Source organism: Clarias gariepinus, chromosome 6 (assembly GCF_024256425.1).
Source record: "Clarias gariepinus isolate MV-2021 ecotype Netherlands chromosome 6, CGAR_prim_01v2, whole genome shotgun sequence".
NCBI classification, from domain to species: Eukaryota; Metazoa; Chordata; class Actinopteri; order Siluriformes; family Clariidae; genus Clarias; species Clarias gariepinus.
In genome coordinates this window covers 18,019,570-18,041,168 of record NC_071105.1, presented here as the reverse complement: position 1 = coordinate 18,041,168, position 21,599 = coordinate 18,019,570, and the positions used below count along the sequence as shown (strand labels likewise).

Here is a 21,599-nt window from a genome sequence, read left to right as displayed (position 1 = left end):
AAAGGCTAGGTATGTGGCATTTATTTGATTTACATCAATATTTACCTGGACACTTAAAATCTTTCATTCAAGGAGTCAACAGGCTACGTAATAGCGCTACCACCAACAAACAATTATCATGGTCCTGCACTTACAGGCCTGAATAAACTTAAATACATAACTCAGTGACAGACCTAGGGATTATAATACTTCATTTATTAATAACTGACACACCACACATTTTACACACTGAAACAAACCTAACAAACACAAAACCTTCTAAAATGTATAATGCAAAACAAGCTGTATTTTGAGCACTGCAGCAAGAAATGCTAACCGGCTTCCTGTCAAGTCCAGTCACAGTAGGCCAGCAGTTTAATTAGTGTACTGCAGAATTAGTTTTTCATACCATCTATGGCAAAAAATATGGCCAAAAGATGGTTGACACCTGACTGTCACACTCAGTGAGGAAGCACACAAATGGAAAAGGGTCATGTGATCTGATGAATCCAGACTGACCCTATTCCAGAGCAATGGGTTCAATACACCATCATGCACAGTACACACTGTACAATGATCTGGGTTGATTTCAATCTGTCTGGTCTAGGCCTAGCAACGTATTTTTTAAAAAACAACAGCAATAGAAATCAGCTGCTGGCCTAAATGTACTGAATGACCTCGTTATCACATAAATGGATTTGTTTCCTCCCTGATAGCATAGACATATCAGAATCATTTTATGCTGTTATGCTGTCATAGCTAGCCTTGCCAGAGTCAGTGGCTGCACCCAGCTCAGAATGTATACTGTCCATTACGCTGTATACAATGTGACTGTGAGTAAACAGTTTTCTCTATCTCGCTCTCTTTCTGTTAAACTATACATTGCTCTCCTGAGTTACCACTGCTCCTGACTCCTTCTGCCCGCTGGACATGTCTGACACATACTGGCGCTTCTGCTTGGAGTTCGGATTGCATGGAGGCCTGTAACTGCTGCTGAGGATAGCTTACTTACGTTTTTTTAATACTCATATTTCTTGATTCTGTAAAACTGCTTTGCAACAATGACCCTTGAATTTTCAGACTCTGGTCTTAAACCCATTTAAAGTCTTTTGGATGTGCTGGAGAATTTTTTATGACTCTCCTAACATCAACACAAGATCTCAGCCAAAAATTAATCCAATTCTGGATAAGATTGTGGAAACAATGCCATAGTTAATTTAATGTGAATGAAATGCAGTCCAGTGAAATATTCGAGTTTGACATTTTTGACTACCCATCTTTTTCTGTTGTAATTATTACGTTAGTGTCCTAACATGACAGTATGTTAGTCCGACTTTTAGTCCAGTTAATAAATGTAACCATGTTAGTCCAACTGAAATCATACCAAATCTAACTTCTCAGAGTTGGATAAGCACACCCAGATAATGCGGTTGGGAGTCAAACTACTCCAGAGTGTATAACTGTTGTTGCTGGTCTTTCGGCTGCTCCCGGCAAGTCCGCAACTTGGGACAGCCCTCCCATTTTATCCGGGCTTGGGACCGGCACTGCATCCAGTGGCTGGGGTTTGGGCACTGGCTGGGAATCGAACCCGGGCCTTCCGCATGGCAGGCGAAACACCTACTGTACCATGCTTATCTAATGGGACAAGGACAACAGTTCAATTAAATTAATGAGGAATTTATGTTTTACATAAAATAGCTTGCTGTCCACCAATTAAAGAATAAAACATACAGTAAGTAGGGATGCAGTATAATACACTAGAAATCTGCTTTTTAATAGAGATCCTACAGTCCCATACATAGCACACACCAGGACTTAAATATTAAACTTCAACTAACTAACTAAGAAAAATCAAAGAAAGTTACTTTGGGTTTAAAATGTTTGCTTGCACCAAATTATCTTGAAATGGTCTCTAAAAAGCTTGTTGCTGCTGAACATTATTCCATAGTCTATGTTTATTGCCCTAAATCAATAATGAATGCCTTTATATAAAAGTATTTGTATGATTCTACTTTCTTTGATTGTTTGAGAGGGAATAACTACCGGTAAAAGAACAGCTTTATACTGTATTTAAGTACTAAATTTAACTGTCTTTTTGGCATTTAAACTATAGTGTTTTTTTATTAGATCAGTTAATTAGAGTTTCACCCTGTTCTGACAATGTTCAGCTCTTGTCTCCTGGTCCAGGAGTAATATAGTCAGTTTTGTATAGAGACAACTAATACAACTCTGAGGAGCATCACAAATAGCAGTCAGACAGTTATTTACTTTTACATGCTGTGTTCTGTTAGTACCAATAAATCACTCACCCACTCTCACTCATCGTCTATACTACTTTTATTCTGTATTCAGTGTCATAGGGGGCCTGAAGCCTATCTCAGGATACTTAGGGCACAAGGCGGGGTACACCCTGTACATGGTGCCAATCCATCACAGTGCACAAACAGATACACACACTCGCACACTCATTCACACATCATGGGCAATTTGGGAACACAAATTAGCCTAACCTGCATGTCTTTGGACTGTGGAAGAAAACTGGAGTACCCGGAGGAAACCATCACTTTACTGTACCACCACCATGTTTAAGTGTTGGTATAATGTTCTTTTTATGAAACGCTGTATTAGCATTACTTCAGAAGTAATGGGACAAACACCTACCAAACAGTTTAACTTTTGTCTTATCAGTCCACAGAATATTTGCCCAAAGGTTTTGTGGAAAATAGATGTTTTTTTGGCAAATTGGAACATAACTACCTGACAAACCAATACAACAATTATCACAAATGTCATGTACCTCAGCTGTGATAATAACAGTTCTGTCAGCCTTAAAATATCAGAGAATTGATCACACTCATTCTCAGTTTCAAACTTTCCAAAGAACTTGGGTCCTTACTACTTGTATTTATCTTCTTTTTAGTCACTGTCATACCCAACATTTCGTGCATTGTATTACAAAGAGCTTTTTTTTAGTTTCCAGCAGAATGTAATGTATATGAGTCACTTGGGTTTTTATCCCTTTGGGGACTCTGTATAGTATTAAATAAAGAACACACTGCAGGGCTGATTGTCTAACATAAAAGGTGCAAATGCAATATTCATGTAAATAAGCCAAGTCATTATATAAGAAGTGGAGATGGTTTATTCTGCATTCACTAATCAGGAAGCATCTGTTTCATATTAAATATAGCAATTGTAGTTCAGAAACATAAATGATGACAATTGGCTGTCTCATTCATTTGCTAATTCATTGTTTACATTCTGATAAATGTGAAGAGGGCTGACAGAAATGCGACAGCTGCAAGATTTCAAATGTAAACACAGTCAATTTGCATGCAGTAAAAGTAGCTCAATTTAACCCAAAGAAAGGTTGTTTCATTTGGTTGTCGAAACAAACAGTATGTACTGTGCTGCATTGTTAAATGTTAGGGACTTCCATCCTACTAATTATTTATTAACATAAGCAGAAAAACATTAACATGTCCAAACTGTACAAAACTGCAGGTTTCACTACCATTCTGTAAACTTTCTTTTTTATTCTTGATGATTCCTTTTTGTCAAAGATTACTTCTGCTAATCTTCTACACCCATTCCAACCTGCCTGCACTCTCCTTCACTTCTCTACCACCCGCCCTATTGCTTTGGACATTTAACCCTAAGTAATTAAACTCCTCTACCTTCCCATTCTATAATCTTTGCAACTGCACATTTTCCCCACCCTCTCTCTTATTTACACACATGTACTCCATCTTACTCCTACTGATCTTCTTGCCTCTTCTCTCCAGTGTACCTCTCCACCTCTCTAGACTCATACTCTCTCTGCTGATCACAATCACATAGTCCATGGGGACTCTTGTCCAACCCCATCCGTTTACCTGTCCAACATCATTGCGAACAGGAAGGGGCTAAAAACCAATCTCTTGTGCAGTCCCACCTCCACCTTAAACCATTTAGCCGTACCTACGGCACATCTCACGGCTGTCCTTGAACATAACTTGCACCACCTTTACATACTTATCTGCCCCTGCTGACTTCCTCCTGCATTCATCTTTGGGCACCCTGCCATAAACAATCTGTAGATCTAATGCAACTCTTTCTGACCTTCTCCATCAGCATTCAAGGCAGAAATGGCATCTGCGGTGCGCTTTCCCATAACTTAGGGGTGTGGCTTTGCAACTTGTGTGTCTCTGTAGCTTAGCACATCATTCTTGGTCTTAAAATTGGAACTAAAAGACTTCCACGTCCACTCATCAGGTATCCACTCACTTTCGAAGGTCTTCATAAATAATCTGGTAAGAAACTACGCTGCCATTACTACAGGGTACTTAACCTTTTTTCAAATCGTACCCAATAAGACAAAAATTTATTTTGCGTTTAAAAACTGACGTCACGCCTAAGGCTGCGTTTACTGTGTCGTCATTAAAGTGCGCCACACGTTTGGTGTAGCGCACTCGTTTTCATGGCGCGTCAAAACTCCTAAATCGGTGTTGGTTTTTTGGGCTTCCTTCCGTATTTGCAAGGTAAAATACTCAGAGAGTAATTTTGATTCGTATGCTATCCGTTATTCTGTCTTCGGTGTTTTATTAAAGTAAAGCAGGTGCGAGTGGGAGAATAATTTACTTCTAGTTAGCGAAAATGTGTTTGGTGTGACTGTTAGCTAGCTCGCGCTCTACATCGCCAGTGCACGCGATATAAATTTCCCTTCCTGATATTACTACCGAAGGGTTTGGCGCAGAGTTTTGCTTTTCTGCGTCAGATTTTGACATTAGCGAGTATACGGGCTATTATAAAGCTAGGCTAGGGTAAATAAATAAAACTGTGTCTGTGATTTGCAAAATGCTAATTGTGTGTTAGCTGTCTCAGTGGCATCATTTTCCCCTACCTGTATTCCTACAGAACCCACCTCCTTAGTTTTCATTGGTTAAGAGTGCGGTTTAGAAAGTATACACGTCCAATTAGTGATCGGTTTGAACACTAACAGTCGGCCTAGGGCGGGTTTTTTTGTGTACGTCATTTCGCGGGAGAGCATATTATCATTTAGGCTGTTTTTGTTTTGGAGATCTTTACTCATTTGTTACAACATTTTTGCTTTTCCCCAGCTACCTATCGATCTAAAAAAAAATCACAATGAGCTTGTTTGGTTCAAGTTCTGGATTTGGAGCTGCAAACACAGGTGTTTTCGGCAGCACCACAACAGACAGCCACAACCCAATGAAGGTATCTAACCTCAACCCAATCCACTGTGCATCTGAGATCATTTAGCACGGGTATGTTTTTTTTTTGTTTTTTACAATTTCCTTCCTCATCTCTTCATGCAGGATGTTGAAGTGACATCCCCACCCGATGACAGCATAAGCTGCTTGGCCTTTAGCCCTCCAACGTTGCCTGGAAACTTTTTGATTGGTGGCTCATGGGCTAATGATGTAAGTTAATAATATAATAAAGTCTGTAGTACACATTATAAGACCTGCCTAATGCATTCACTTTTTCTTCATGCTCTTTTTGTTAGGTGAGATGCTGGGAGGTGCAAGATAATGGCCAGACAGTCCCTAAAGCGCAGCAGATGCACACAGGCCCTGTGCTGGATGTCTGTTGGAGTGATGTAAGACATGAATGTCAACAGAACTAAATTACTAATTGTACAGCCACAATCAATGTAATATAAAGGCTACTGCTACCAATGTTGGCATTTAATTATATAGCGTAAGTAAAAAAAAAAAGATTGTGTAATCCATTTTTCTTATGTTAGAAATTAACCGCGGTTTAAAAAAGGTTATTTTTAGATATCAGTAAACCTTAGCTTACCTATACCATGGGTAAGATTTCATATACCAATGAGTTTCTCTTTTTAGTCATTATCAGACAGCAAAAGAGCTACTCTTGCATTTGTAATTGTAAAATTGTCATTAGTTTTTTTTTCTGTAAAGAATGCATATATTTTACTATCCTTGAATGTGCACTGTCAAACTTGTTTTTCCCATAGAAAAAAAAAGTAAACATACTGATCAATACGAACACACCCTGTTTTCTGATGGTTTTCTCATAAGGAAAAAATATGTATTTATAAATATTTTAGGTTGCACTTGTATGAGGTTTGCCAAGATGTAAAGCTTTAAAAAAATGAGCTCAGTGAGCATTATGTCCTCTAAACCTTTTCTTCAGACTGCTGTTGCACAGTGAATTATATTATTGTGACAACATTTTTGAAGACTAAAAAAAATACAATTTCCAGATGGATATACTAAAAGTTTGGACAGATCTCTTTCGAAACTGTAAAACAATGCTGAAGGCATCTAAAAAATGCCATAAACAGTTTTGTTTAAACTATGCTGTTCTTCTCTGCAGCAGAGGTACGTTTGGTTTTACCTGGGATGGTCTTTATGATAGCCAGTTCCATAATGGTGCTTGGTGATTTTTGCAAATGGATTGTACAATACTGTTCTTGATGGGCTATTCCAGAACAGCTGACATTTAAACAGCTGTATTTTAAAATAACAGACAGTTGTTACTTCCTTACCTAATGTCATATATTTTAATATTTGTGAAAAAAATCCAGAATTGTTTTAGAATGTAGAAAATAAATCCAACCTTGTCCAGACTTTCCACACCTTTTGACTGTTACTGTTAGTTTTTAGTGCAGAAGAAATGTATATGGATTTTACTTTGGATCTGTGTAAAACTAATAGTTTAGTCAACTACATGGGAAATAGCATGCAAGAGGACACTACATGTAACAAGTATTTTTTGGTTACGGGATAGCTTTTAATAATAGTATTCCCACATAATATGGGAATACTATAATATTGCAAATCTTGTACACAATAATACTCCCTATTGTGCAAGGCCAATGTGTAACATGTCATTTCCCTTTTTAATAGGATGGAAGTAAAGTCTTCACAGCCTCCTGTGATAAAACTGCCAAGATGTGGGATCTGAACAGCAACCAGGCCATGCAGATAGCACAAGTAAGTACATTTCTTTAAGTGCAGGCCTTCTCAGCTTTAGTCTTAAAGGCCCTCCATTTTAAAGGTTTCCTGTTTCTAGCACATAGTCTTACTTAAGTGATGAATGCACCCTTGCAATATCTTTTTGCACATTTTTGTAGTGGGTATGTATCAAATATGGAGCATTTAACCATCAGGACTGGAGCTGAGAATTCTTGTATTATGTTTTACAAATGCAGGTTAAAAGATTGCAAAGGGTGAATTTAGCACAGGAAATACCTTTGTGATTAGTTAGTTCCAAAAACGCACCTTTATTACAATATTCTTATAACAAAACTCTGATCAGTGGATCCAATGTCCAAAGTGCCTCCAATTGGCCCATGCGTATCGGTGAACTTGACCATGGAGTGATCGAAGAAGGAGCCCTGGTCTGATTAGTCATGCTTTCTTTTACATTTTTTTTTTTTTTATTATTATTATTTTAAGTGTATCCATGAAGTGTGTAATAAGTATGTAATTCTAATGTTTTTTGCTTGTTTGTTTTATTTAGCATGAAGGTCCAATCAGGACCATCCACTGGATAAAAGCCCCAAACTACAACTGTGTCATGACGGGCAGTTGGGACAAAACACTGAAAGTATGTAAACTCGTTCTAATGAAACGTTTTTTTTTTTTTTTCCTTGTTTTTTTTCAATTCCCCCATTTGATCTCTTTAGGAAATATAAAGGTTCTTATTAGATAGTGACTGCAGAATATTATGTTGACTATGACCTGTTTGATTTGGCTGCTTTGCTTTGTGATTGTTGTTGGTTAAACTGTTGAGAGAACTGATGTTGCTTTCTTCATGATTGACAGTTCTGGGATACTCGTTCTCCAAACCCCATGATGTCCTTGCAGATGCCGGAGAGATGTTACTGTGCTGATGTGGTAAGATGATGATTACAGATGATACAATTATGGCTGCAATGATAACCAAATACAGGCCACCGCAGTTAAATGATTCTCATAAAAATTTATTGAATCTTGCAAGCCCCTTTGTAAGTTTGTTGTTATTTTCAATATTGCCTTTTTAGTTTTTAGATGAATTAATCGACTTTGTTATTATAGACGTATTATGCAATTATCCAAAGACGTTTAGACATTGGTTTAAATGTATACACACATACAATTTAACGTGATATTTAAGGCACATTCTTGATTTCTTAGGCTTGCTTATTTCTTCTCTCACTTTTGGGCTGTTAAAAGCTTTTTAATTTATTTTAATTAATTAAATTTCTTCATTACTTTTTAATAAGCTAATTACAACTCTTTATTTATACCGGGGCTGATGTAAACCTGGTTTCTGAAATAATTTTGTAGCTCTTTGTTTGATACTGGTACTCTGGCTTTGCGTGTCTTCCTGCACAGGTGTATCCTATGGCTGTGGTGGCCACTGCAGAACGAGGGCTAATCGTGTACCAGTTGGAGAATCAGCCGTCTGAGTTCCGGCGTATAGATTCACCTCTGAAACATCAGGTTGGACCATGGTTTCTTTGTTTTGTAAAAATTAAGAAGCACATAAATTAAGTGTTGCAGAAGGTATGACGAATATCTAGACATTTTTGATTAAAAAAAATAAATATGGGTGTAGATATGCTGAGGGACTTGCATGTTGTTTTAGGTACTTCAGGCCCTTTGAATTAGCTTTTCATATTTTTGTTGTTATTGCTTTACTTATTTTGAGGTTATAAAATAAGTAGGCTTTCTGCTCTGTCTTAATTGTGTAATTAATGGTGCAATTTCTTCCTTGCTCCACAGCTTAACCAAGCAGATGTGAAATTAGTTTCGACCTTATTAAATTAGTTTTGACAAATGTTAACGTGACACTTGTTGCTTTTGTTTTCTATAGCACCGCTGTGTAGCAATCTTTAGGGACAAGCAGAATAAACCCACTGGATTTGCACTGGGCAGTATCGAGGGGCGAGTGGCTATTCATTACATTAATCCACCCAATCCGTAAGTTTACAAGTGCAGTCCAGCATTTACTACTCTGACTCACTTCCTTATGAAATATATGAACTGTTATCACATATTTGTGCTGTTTTCATAGCGCCAAGGATAATTTCACCTTTAAGTGCCATAGATCAAATGGAACAAACACCACCACACCCCAGGATATTTATGCTGTATGTATTTTTAATTTGCTGCTGTTCATATTTATTATCATGGCATTTTGATTGTTTTCTCTGCAACCTTGATTAAAACATTTTAAGTTAACATACAGTAGGTCTTTGGACTGAGACTGAGTCATTAAACTTAGATTTAGACTGTGTCACATACAAATAACAGCTTCTGGTATTACAGGTCAATGCCATTGCTTTCCATCCAGTGCATGGCACATTGGCCACAGTGGGCTCTGATGGCCGCTTCAGTTTCTGGGATAAGGACGCTCGCACAAAGCTGAAAACCTCTGAGCAACTTGATCAGCCAATCACAGCATGCTGTTTTAACCACAATGGCAACATTTTTGCCTATAGTTCCAGCTATGATTGGTCCAAGGTATGGTCTATTAACAAACATCACAGTCATAGCCATGATATTAGTATGGATGTCATTCTTTTTCTTCTATTTACCAGCCACAGTTTGTGTTAGATCAGGGAACCTGGACAAAGTCTTAATCTAAAATGGGCCCCTAGATGATCTCTTGTGGAAGCCATTATTTCAGACTGCATACAGTGTTCTGCACAGGAAGTAAAGCGTAAAATTATATTTCATTGTTAGTTTCCTTACAGCTACCACAATGTTTCCTTCTAATAGGGACATGAGTACTACAACCCTCAGAAGAAGAACTACATCTTTCTGCGAAATGCTGCTGAGGAACTCAAGCCTCGGAACAAGAAATGGTGAGAGTGGAATTCCCATTACCATGGCGACGGTGTCTGTCACCGGGCTTCTTTGTGGTTTAGTCTCTGTGACACTTGTTTTGACACTTGTTTTCTTCAGCATCCGATTATGCTTTGTGTGAAGGAAAAAAGGTGGATTTTTGAGGAGGAGGAGATGAGAGAGTATTTCTCAGGGCCTGGATGTTGTATTCTTGATAAAATGCTATAGAATGGCCATTTCTCAAGTGTATTAGGTTTATTTTTTGCTTTAGATTTACCTTTTAAGAATGCACAAACTGTTGGAGACCACACCAGCAGTTATTGGCACTTTTTTTTTTATCTGAAACAAAGTTGTACCGAGATGTTTATTTTATTTAGAATTATAGTTGATTATTTATTAAAATTAGGACAATAGGAAACCTCTGTGATCCATTTTCAGCACACCAAAGATGGTGATTAAAACAAAAAAATGACAATTGTTTTATGTTGTTAAAATGAAGTATGTACTTAGTTTTGGGGTGGGAGGGGGAAAAACAATAAACATGATTTAAAAAGAAAAAGAATGCTGTTATGCCTTATGACTGACCACTTGCCCTCCTGTCTTTAGATCCTGTCATCCTGTTACATCTCAGAAGATCTGCGTTAGCATGTAAATATGGGAGAATTCGAGAGACTGTCTTATGGCTAACATCTGGACCAATGACGTGACATTGCATACATTGTATGGACCAATCAGAAAGGGCCAGGCACTCCTACACGATGGTGATGACAGCAAATTGATTTTGCACTGCACGAGAGTAACCATGCTTTAGTGTAACTTGTGTTATCTGATTTGTTTTTGTTGTTTTTGGCTGTCTTTCATAACTGCAGCTTTTCTTTTTTTATACTGCTTTAAAGAGCAAAACCCCCACACTTTTCCAACACTTCTTTGCTGTCACAACATGGTGTAGATCTTTATTGGTGTAGATTCATTATTCTGTGAAATCAATAAATGTCTCAAGGACTCCACATTTTGACATTTGTTCTCATGGTCTGTAGGAAGTGAAGAGATGAGACAGTATCATGATGGGTGCATGCTTCTAAAGCATTATACTTTTAATTCTACACTATCTTCATTGTTAGGGAGGATTTTTAACTGAGAAAATTATTTCTAGTCAGCCCTGAAAAAAAATGCATGTTGATCCCACTGTGTTTGAAGCAAAAGTTTTTACTGTTTACCTAAAAACCTCCAACCTCAGAACTGCAATTATTGACGACTAAAACTGAACCATGTCTTACTAAGTTGCTCCAGCTTAAATAAGCCATCATGATGGCCTGAAATATACAGATTTGTATTGCTTTAAAAAAAAAAAAAAAAAAAAAATTTAAGCACATCAACTCTGCCTTTAAGGTTAATGTCCACTAGGAGGCACCACTTCACTACTCTGCTTTTGTGTTTCAGCGTTGTAGAATCAAAGCACGCAGATCAAAGTGAATGAGTGCATCAGGTGAGTTGGTGAAAAAAACAGGAGAGAAACACTGGGAATTTATCAGTAGGATATGAAGAGCTGGTTGTGGGGGCTACAAAAGGTTGGAGTGAGAAGATCTGCATGACTTGAGTGTGAACGTGTGAGAACTCCCACCTTGCTGTGGCAATTAGAAAAATCACCTTACTGTCAGCTGGAGTCTTGGCACTTAGCAGTGAGACTTCAATAGGCTATGGGAGGGGAAACTACCGAGACCAGGCATTCAGTGTGTGATTGTTTCAGAATTAGAATTTCAGTACTTTTAAGTAAGGTTTCAAAGTGAGACCCTGGGCGTACACTTGGTCGCAGACAGATTTATGTTGCAGTGGTGGTGATCCACCAGTATCAAAGCTGCTATAACTATAATTGAGTTGTTACAATTAATTGCTTGGTTTCTTTAATTTAACATGCACAGTCCAGACATCACCAATAAAAAACACATAATCCTATACAGAGGCGGCCAAGAAATGTATACACAATTTAATATGACAAATATATGCCTTTCCTCTGAAGATCATTAATGATGGTACATCTAGTAACATTTTTAGAGGAACACTAATACTATACATTGCTCCCATAATTCAATTCCAGATTTTAAGTAGGACATAGATCACAACTGTTGAAGTGTGTATACTTATCTTTTTTTGGGCCCCCCTTTATGTAATGTCAGCTAATGGGTTCTATCAGTAGATGGTCCAGGGAAGAAAATGCTCCAATAAATAGCCAGGAGCTTGCTGTACTGATTTAAACAATTAACATCAATGGTTGGGTTGACTTTATGAAGGGGATGGGTGGCTGTTGCATTTATTTTACAGTTGGATGGATCTCTTCCTGCAAAGAGTTTTCAGACCCCTTTTAAGTGACTCCTAACAGCACTTTATTAGTAAAGTAAGAAAGGAATGCTCCTCATAATGCCTTGAACCTATTTGCACAACATAGTTAAACAGCTGGCACAGTTACACGAGGAGAAGTGAATGGGTGTCAATGGTGATACAAGCCCTGGCCTGTTCTCTCTGTTGTCTAGAGCTTTGGCTGATTGATGCTGTTCTGAAAGGCCTTTGTGACCACGCATTTGGGTTAACCGAGCTGAAAATCATAATCCTGGCGCAGTGCCGTGCACATTATTAGGGTCAACGTGGATAAATCTTTATGATTACCTTTAAAAATTCTGAATATCTATCATCTTTAAATCTCTAGTGAGGTCTGTACTTTCACTGAAACCGACTGGGGGGAGGTCACTGGCGGATCGTTGGTTTCCGACGCAGGCAGTATGATCGTGTTCCAACACACACAATCGGAATTACAGCCATGGTTACTTTTTATAGGGATTTGGTTTTTAAAAAACATTATAATAAAAGGTGATTAAATTTTAGTTTTATGTAGTCAACAGTCACAGTATAGTATTGGGTAACAGAATTCAGAATTACAGTTTTACAACATTCACTTTTACCTCAGCACCAGTGACATGACCAAGTCACATTTTAGGCAAGTTCATAAAATGCTAACGAATTTCCCCAAAAAGTTTATTCGACTAGGGAAATAAAGCACTTTTGAGTGAGGGCACGTTGTCTAGCCTACAGTGGCCGTTTTTCTTTGTTTGGCGCAAGGACAAAAGCAGGTGCAAGTTTAAGCGAGGGCGGACGCAGGGGAGGAGACTGAGCGACAGAACAAAGTTTTCTGATATGTTTTTTTCACAAAAGACACTTCACGCCATTGGCTAACATGAGCGCTGGGCGTGGTTTGGATAAGACTGTATAAATAAACGACGCCCGGAAGAAAGCGAAGGGGAGGGCGCTTCTCGCAGTTGAGTGCTCGTGGCGGTCGTGTACCAGGAGCGCGTTCAGTACCGACTGCGATGCTTTGTATGACATATGAAGTTTAAGGACTAACGAATATCGAAAGCCTGGACAATCGAGCCTTCTTGTATGTAGACTCTATTATTTACCTTGCTAGGATTATATTTCCGACTGGAGGGGGAAACCCGCTGCTTTTACGCTTCCGTTACAGTCTGAGTATCCAATGCTTCTGCACCCGTTTATGAGCAGCACACTAGACGCTATGCATCCGACGGCAATTCAGAAAGATACCACCTTCACGAAGATTTTCGTAGGGGGTTTACCCTACCACACGAACGACGCGTCTTTGAGAAAATACTTCGAAGCGTACGGAGAGATAGACGAGGCTGTGGTCATAACGGACAGACAGACGGGCAAGTCGAGAGGCTACGGCTTCGTAAGTAACTCCGTGTAAATTCCTTGACTTCTCCCTGGTTGTTTTGCATCTGTGTGGTTTGTAACTCAGCATCCATAATGCACTTCAGTTAGACTCTTCTGGACTTTGGGTACGTGAGCGTGACAAATTGACGTGTGCGTAAACGCGCATGAATTGAGTTTTGTTTTGGGAAGATACGCGTCTCCTTTCCGTTTTACCAATAGAAAGTAAAAGCATACAACTTAAAGATTCCCCAAACGTGTGTTTTGCTGAATTCTTTCGAAGTCCACAATTTCCCAAGTGGTTAGTCAAGCTTAAAGCAGAAGTGCTGTTGTCCTCAGTTGGGCAGCGCGAGCGCCAGCAGCTCTAAGGGCTTTATATGGTGAAGTTTCTAAATGATGGTTTCCAAGCCTCCTCCTTCTCCTCCTACTAGTTATTCATGCTACATTAATGAAGCTCGGCAGCACCCAGCCGCCTAGCAATGTTTACATGATCTTAACGACCGTCAGAGAGTGGCCGTTTATTTTGGCCTAAGATGGAGCTGAGAGCTTTCAAAAGCATAGTTCTTATTCTTTATGGTTCCTAGTCCTCGGAGGTCCTTCCCTTGAAGTTCATGTCGCTTCACTAGGCTTTTGTATTCCACCTTGTTTTTGCTTCATGAATTAAACTGAAATATTGAATCTCAGAAAAACAGTACTAAAGATTTTAATGTTGAAACTTTTATATATATTATGTCCTATGTGTTTATCAACAATTATGCATATTTAAGCTTTTATCTAAAAACTGATGACAGTACATACATGCACCATAAATAATATTAAAAGGTTCACTACACATCCATTATAAAACTCATACAATACATACACCATGTAAGACTTTTTATATAAAAAGTAAAAAAGTACTGTTCTGAGTTTAGTACAATACAGAGGTTAACATCTGCCCCCCTCCCCCCAAACAGATGCACAAAGAGAACTTCCCCTGGGAACCTGACAAAGAGGAACTCTTTTAAAACACCCAGATATTATATATATATATATATATATATATATATATATATATATATATATATATATATATATAATTAGAGTAAATAATTTAAAATTCAGTTCCACAGTGACTTACAGATAGGTAGTGAGGTAGCTAGAGAGGACCTCATTTAAGCATTTTAAGGTCATACAGAAGCCATGTGCTTGAATAACACACACAGACAAATATGGACATATGTATCCCAAACTAGACTAATCATCTATATCTTAATTAAAAAATAGCATGGGGCATTGTGCTTATGTGGCACTCTTTTGTTTCTGTTAGAGTCTTGGTGTTCTTAATACAGCACATGGTGGATAGAGGTCAAAAAGGGTAGTGTTGTAGTGCTTCAACGGCTCTTCGTGGCTGAGTGTATGGCAGTGCAGGTTTGGCAGGCTCAGGGAGATGAGGGCTTCTGCCTTTAGCATATAATAGTGCCTTTAATGGTGGTCTGGGTGATGATCCCTTTACAAAAAACCTGTTTTCCCTGAAAGCATATTTTTTCCTGTTGACTGGATCGACTTGTTGATCCTGTTTTGTTTCGAAACGATGAAAAAAGGATTGTATGCTGCCAAACTTTGCATACTTTTTTTTAACCTGTAATAACTAATTATGTAAACTGGTACTGTGCTTTTTTTATGTTTAAGCCACAGTTGTGTTGAAATCCAAGGTATTGTTCAGGTGTCTATACAAATATCGCATATTCTCTTTTGGCTCTTTACTGAAGGCATCGCTGCTTGTTAATAGAAATTATGTTTGCTAATAATGCATCACAGGATTTTAGATTTTTGGATTTAGGTGTCTGTTTTTAAGATCTTTCTTCTTATTTTTTTTTTATTATATTACACCTCTCTGTCCTATAGGTGACGATGACTGACAGATTAGCAGCAGAACGGGCCTGTAAAGACCCAAATCCCATCATTGATGGTCGGAAGGCCAATGTCAACCTGGCCTACCTCGGAGCCAAACCACGCAGTCTTCAGTCAGGTGGGTTGGGCAGATACACAGAACCCTGAACTTATTACTTTCTTCCTTTATTTCATATTTTTCTTTTTTAACTTAGATGAACACTTTCATAAAAAAATAACCTTAGACTACTTTAAAAGGACATTATGTACTGTTTCTTGTGCTTTATAGGCATATCTCTTGGTGTGCAGCCAATTCATCCAGCACTTATCCAAAGGCAGTATGGGTAAGTCAGATATGTATGTGCCTTTCTGTTCTGTTCTAGTGTGATATTGTAGCAAATATGTATTTATTGTCTTTCAACTGTCAATGGATCTTAACAATAACTGCACATCCAAAGGAAACCAAGCAAGTTCCTTGTGCTCTTTGTCATCACTAGTCTGTCTTTTTCCTGGCAGTAAGAATTTTTGTCATAGCAAGTTCCTGAATATTGTTACTTCAGTTTCTGTGTCTTTGGCAGTAGTTAATTAAAGATAGTCAGTGAGACTGCACAGTTTATATTAGTGAGTCATTTCTAAACATGGTGTTAAAATTTTCTGTTTGCTGACTGTATTTATTTTAGTCTTTTGGTTGATGGCACACATGCATTCTTTGGGTTACAAAACATGCATGCTCCAAGTCTATTATGAGATTTTATTTCTGCCAGGGTACACGTTCCCTTGATGCATAAATTAGTTTTAATCTTTAAGACCTACATATTTAAATAAACCTGCCACGTGAGTTTATTCCATACTTTCAAACCATTGTTCTGGCCAAAGCCCTTAACTTGGCTTTATCACTGTTTTATTTGTCTAGTTATAGCTGTAATAAGAAGAAACACCAACTTTGTTTCTTAGCAACCTTTCAACTGCTACAAACCTTTATTGCCTCGCTAATGGTAATGGTATAGTTTTCAAATAGTCCGTTTGGTTTGCCATGGTGACAGACTGGTTTTGAACAAATTTTTACCCGCTTATTAACATGTTCATGTGAGAAGGACCTAAAACGTTCCATCTGCCAGGGAGTTAGTTGCTGTGGTAACAAGGTGGAGCAGTGTTAAGGAGGGGGGAACCCGCATTTCTGCCTGTATGACAGGTGCTATCTCATATTTCCTCAATTACACCCTTCATACACATCTACCCACCCTTTCATACACACTTGCACACCTGTCGCTTTCCCCCATGGAGCTCTTTGTCTCCTTTTGCTTAGAAATGGATTGCTAGGATAACTGTTAGAGGCTGCTGTTTCCCTATGGCCCTATGGTTCATCAGTCTCATTTCCTCTCTATTTAAACACTTTTTGCTCTTAATGTTCCATACCATGTTCTTGGTTACAAATTGTAAACATTAAAAACAAACAAACAGCCACACAACCTAAGTCATTTAGTTTTGTGCATATTTTTTAGATCTCAAATTGTCCTAGAGTCACTGACAGTCTTGACAGCATTGTGTGACGTTTTCTAAGCAGGTGAAATCGGTCATGTTGTCAGCTTAGTGATTAGACTGAGGCCCTGAAAAGTGACACCGAAGTGAGAGTGTGTGAGGGGGATGTGGAGTAAAGGGAGGGGTTGAGGGTCAGTGGGTTGTGTGTTGAGTAAAGAGAAGAATGGAAATTTTTAGGTGATATGAGCAGAAAGTGAGGGAGATGGGTTCAGTCCAGTTGCCGGTGCTTCAGTTGCAGGATGTGTGAGCTGTTGCTTTGTAGCTCTATGAAATGTCACCATCTCTCTACAAGTTCACACTTTTTTTTTTCTCTATAATGAGAATATATACTCATGATGATAAAGTACAACACTTCAAGCTGTCAGTGCACATTCAGCATGGAGGTTATGAGTTTGTCTGCTAATGGTAATATATCGGCTTCAGCACCGGGTATGTATGAATGCATTTTAAGTACGCTTACGAACTTAAGGTTAAATCTTTGGTATGGGTTGTTTTCTATCAATACTCATTGTGTAAGCAGAATAAAAAATGAGCTAGTTCCCAGGATTGTTTGAGTTTAGTTGCACGTGGCTGCTATTTAGTAAAAAAGTCATGCTTGACCGTTTCCTCATGATGTGGAGTTCAATAGTAAAGTGACCTCCACCAGTCAATTAATGCACTGTGCAAGAGACCAATGTGTAAATGTAACCTGGAAACTGCCAACTGACTGAAGAGGTGTGTGTGTATGTATGTGCGCATGGGTGCATGTGTGTCCTTGACCGCTGTATCAGTTAAGCCTGGTCTTTGGACTTTAAACAAAGCTGCTAGTGACTTTACTCAGTCCATGACTTTGTGAGCTGAGCATAGTTTGATTTTGTTCGGCTGGTGAAGTAGGCAGTAGTTGAAGATCATGATGCCACCATTTCTCTTTTATTGAGTATAGTTAGTTTTCTTTTATTTCATTTAGTGAAGTGTGCGAGACAAAGGGGGTGAAAGGCTGCATTTTCTTGTATCCTCTGACCTAATTCCTTATATAATCAAATGTTCCTCTAACATGCATTCTTCCATTCACACTCTGTTATCTGGCCAGTTGATGAAGTGCATTACTGAGGGAAGAAGAGACACAAGCTCCTGGCTACTCTGGGCCTAGTGTGGAGGTCAAGATTGGCTGCTGCTTGCCCTGACCACACCCTTAAGGTGCCAGTCATGGCTTGAGGGTGCAGTGTAGTGTGCTGTGATGGTTTGAAGTGCTGTGCGCATGTTTGAAAGTAAAGCTTTTGCTGATACGTCTTTCTTTCTTTGTGAACTTCGCATGGTTTTTGGTTTGCAGTGCTGACTGAAGTGATTTACTATTGTGTGTGTGTGTGTGTGCGTGTGTTGGGGGGTTATTGGATGTTTTGCACATGTTCTCCACCCACGCACCCTTTCCTGTGTTGAACTATGGTGTGTACAGTCTCTATTTCATTTACAGTATACCCACAGAAGCCAGTCTAAAAGTGTACATTACCTATGCATACATTTGTTACTTTTTACGTTGTTTAACATATATTTCAGATATATATTCAATTCCTAATCTTACTTTATAAAAAAAAAACTCTAACATTCTGTACTCTGGAAGGAACTGAGTTTTAATGATCCCACTCTCCATCAGTTCTATAATATAAAAGCACACTTATTATGCATTATCATTTTTAGGTAGTTACTAGATAATAAACCCATCCCTCTAGCTTGCTAATTAAATGCTCGTAGATTGACAAGTAATATATTTTAGGAAATATATGATCACCATATACAAACACCAATTATCAGGAGAAGAGTCTTCATTGTGAACCAAGATGTTTTTTAGTTCCTGCTTTAGGGGTCCCCTGATGACATTTCTTGTCATTTCCCCTGTGAGGTTGTTCTGTTTGTTTCCAGGTGCGGCACCTTGAGACCCTCACACACCACACCTTCCCACAACTCCCTATATTTTGAGAGAGGTGTGTGTGTGTGTGTGTGATAATAAATCCACCCTTACACAGGCACACTTTCTCCAGTGCACGGGTCTCACGGGTATCTTCAGACTTAATGTGTTAATAAAAGCACAGAAGAGTGAGGGGAAAGAGCTGCATCTGTCCTTTCTCTAGTGTTAATTACTGTTGTGCTGCCAAAAGCTGACCTGTGATTAATACTAAACTTTCCTTATTTAATACGTTAATAATTCCCCATTTAATACCATTGTCTGCCATTGACACATTGCATCGATCCATTGTTAGAGTGTATAGTGCAAGTGTCTAGATAGAGACTGAATGAAAAAGTAGCAGCTGTTAAAACACTTGTGGGTGTTGGTTGAGAGAAGCTGCCAGAAGCATCTGTCTCCCACCTCTCTTGCTAAGAACCTATTAAAGCTACCAAGACTGTTGAATTTATGCAGTATCAGGATGGGATGCAGAACAAGCTTAATTAAGCTCTATTTCTTAATTAAGTTTAATGTATTACCTTAAATGGTAATACTGATGCTTTCCCCATCTCATTTATAAAAGTACAATAAGCATATGGTTTTATCATTAATATGGGAGAGACAGCTAAAAAGATTGGAAATGGCTATTACGTCTAATTTGATCTGAGTCAGAAGAATGATGTCATGTGGTCTGTTTTTTGTGTTCTTATCTTTCTCTGTGTTTGTGTGTGTGTATGTGTGTGTGCAGGCTGGCGCAGCAGCATGTATACCCGCAAGCCTTTATGCAGCCCGGCCTCGTTCTGCCTTCTCAAGTGGCCTTCTCACTCACGTCACCATATGTGGACTACACAGCCGCCTATGCCCAGTATAACTCGGCAGCATTTGAGCACTACCCTTATGCCTCTTCCCCGGGTTTTGTGGGCTATGGTTACACCAACAGTCACATCACTGGCCCAGCCTCCAGCACCACTTCACTGCACCAGAGCCTCACCAATGCACCCACTGCTGCAACCCCTGCCTTCATCCAGTACCCACCACAGCAGCATCTGCAACCCGAGCGAATGCAGTGAGGGCCAGACGAGTCAAGTCAGCTCTGGAAAAAATAAATAAAACAAGAGGATAAAAACTATTGCACCGTCACATCAGGATTTGCTTCCGGGCAGCCGAGTCCGGAGACAGTGAAACTGTGCAGTGACTTTAAAAGAGCTTCCAGAAGCACTGATGCTTTAAAAAAAATCCTTAACTATTATTACTGTCATTACTATTATTCATTATATTCATAGCATAAGCTTAATTGTATTAATGTTTCTTTTTGTGCTTACAGTTTATTGTTAAGATCAATCAAAGTAAGGTGCCTCATTGTATAGAGTGGAAAACAAAGTTAGGGAAGACTGTACAGTCATACACTGAATATAATGAGGCTTTAAAAGGGTTAATGGGGTATTGCTGCTTAAGGGCACCAGAAAAAAGCATTTGAGAGAATGGAAAGTCAAATTTTAAGGTTATAAACAGCAGAACAAAATATCAGAGGGGTGGAAAATGGATATGCAACTGAACACCTGGAGTTAACAACAACATGGAGACCTTCAACAAACTGCTCCAGCTAAAAGACAACCCCCTAGGACTACCTTTTTTATATTGAAGAGGCCTTAAACCAGAATTTTTCTTTAGATGAAAATGACCATTTTAGCATTTGTATACAGGGTGAACTGTGATATAGCCACCACCTGCTTCCAAACAAAAAAAACCCCAGTCTACAGACCTCAGACTTGTTTAAGTCCAAAGACTTGTGATATGGTATTTCAGCGGAAGGGTGCTAATTGAAGAATTTGATCAGGTTTTTGTCCATGGTGATGAATGTGACTTTATGCCACAATGCAAAACTGAGAGACAGGAGACAGGTGTCCAGTTCAGGAGAAGCATTGAATGTGCCCCTTTTTTGGATCGTGGATGAATGGAGATAATCATTATATGATGCAATAAGCATTGGATTATAACATGTATGGTAGCTGACACTGATACCTACAGTACATCAGTTTTGTAAAACTGTTAAAACTAATTGTAATGTCTTTTTGAATATCTCTCTGACAGGGGTGTTCTTTATGTACAGCATTGTCACAATTGAAAGGATTTTGCAGTATTTATGTTAAGATATTTAAGTGATCTGTGGTACTTTTAGTTGTTGTTTTTTTTTTGTATAAATTGGTCTCTCAGTACACCAGACATGCAAAAACACACAATGTTTCAGGCGTCTGGTTGCCAAATAATAGAAATGTGTATATAGTTAATTAGGCATTCTTCATATACTAATAATTCACATGTGCACCTAAACATTTTAAGTTGATTTTTGAGCCTCAGCTTGCACCTGGCACATAATTGCTCTATGAACCATTTTTTTGTCACATCATTTCACTATTTGCAAAGAAGCCATACCAAGAACAGCCTTGGGCAAAAATAAAGACTTTATACTAAAATTAGGAATGAAGTTGATTGTTCTTACATTCTCTTGTTTTTACACCCATCTGCTTGTTTTGGGGAAAAATACATTTCTGTCTGTTGTGAATACTTTAGTCTGCAATTAGGAATGTGCAAAGCTGCTCGATGAAACTTCAGTTAGTGTATTATTTAGTACCAATTGTACATTAAATGCATAAATTAAGACAGATTTTTTCCTACTATTTCCTGATCAATGCTATTTTTAGTTACCCTTGTTATCAGGTGCTAATGATTATATATGTATCAAGTACAAATAAAAATGCACAAAATGA

General features: G+C 38.5%; 2 protein-coding genes across 6 annotated transcripts; both read left to right on the top strand.

Annotated features, from left to right (window-relative positions):
* Positions 1–4,408: 4,408 nt before the first annotated feature.
* Positions 4,409–10,792, top strand: rae1 (ribonucleic acid export 1). Of its 2 annotated transcripts, XM_053499656.1 has the most exons (13): positions 4,409–4,499; positions 5,079–5,196; positions 5,298–5,402; positions 5,489–5,581; positions 6,858–6,944; positions 7,474–7,560; positions 7,779–7,850; positions 8,331–8,438; positions 8,812–8,918; positions 9,013–9,088; positions 9,267–9,461; positions 9,720–9,805; positions 10,392–10,792. In XM_053499656.1, coding segments are annotated over exons 2-13 (1,107 nt in total). In that variant the 5' UTR covers positions 4,409–4,499; positions 5,079–5,106; the 3' UTR covers positions 10,393–10,792. The 2 variants fall into 2 exon arrangements, with proteins under 2 accessions (XP_053355631.1, XP_053355630.1); XM_053499655.1 differs by lacking the exon at positions 10,392–10,792 and having other exon boundaries at positions 9,720–9,809.
* A 2,287-nt stretch (positions 10,793–13,079) lies between these two features.
* Positions 13,080–21,599, top strand: rbm38 (RNA binding motif protein 38). 4 transcript variants are annotated; one of them, XR_008360806.1, is made up of 6 exons: positions 13,080–13,521; positions 15,390–15,513; positions 15,664–15,718; positions 17,983–18,089; positions 18,810–18,871; positions 19,580–19,813. XR_008360806.1 is itself a non-coding variant. In XM_053498409.1 (4 exons), exons 1-4 carry the CDS (start codon positions 13,309–13,311, stop codon positions 19,899–19,901), a joined length of 714 nt encoding a protein of 237 aa, XP_053354384.1. In that variant the 5' UTR covers positions 13,080–13,308; the 3' UTR covers positions 19,902–21,599. The 4 variants fall into 4 exon arrangements, 2 of the variants coding, with proteins under 2 accessions (XP_053354384.1, XP_053354385.1); XR_008360807.1 differs by lacking the exon at positions 18,810–18,871 and having other exon boundaries at positions 19,580–19,718; XM_053498409.1 differs by lacking the exons at positions 17,983–18,089; positions 18,810–18,871 and having other exon boundaries at positions 19,580–21,599.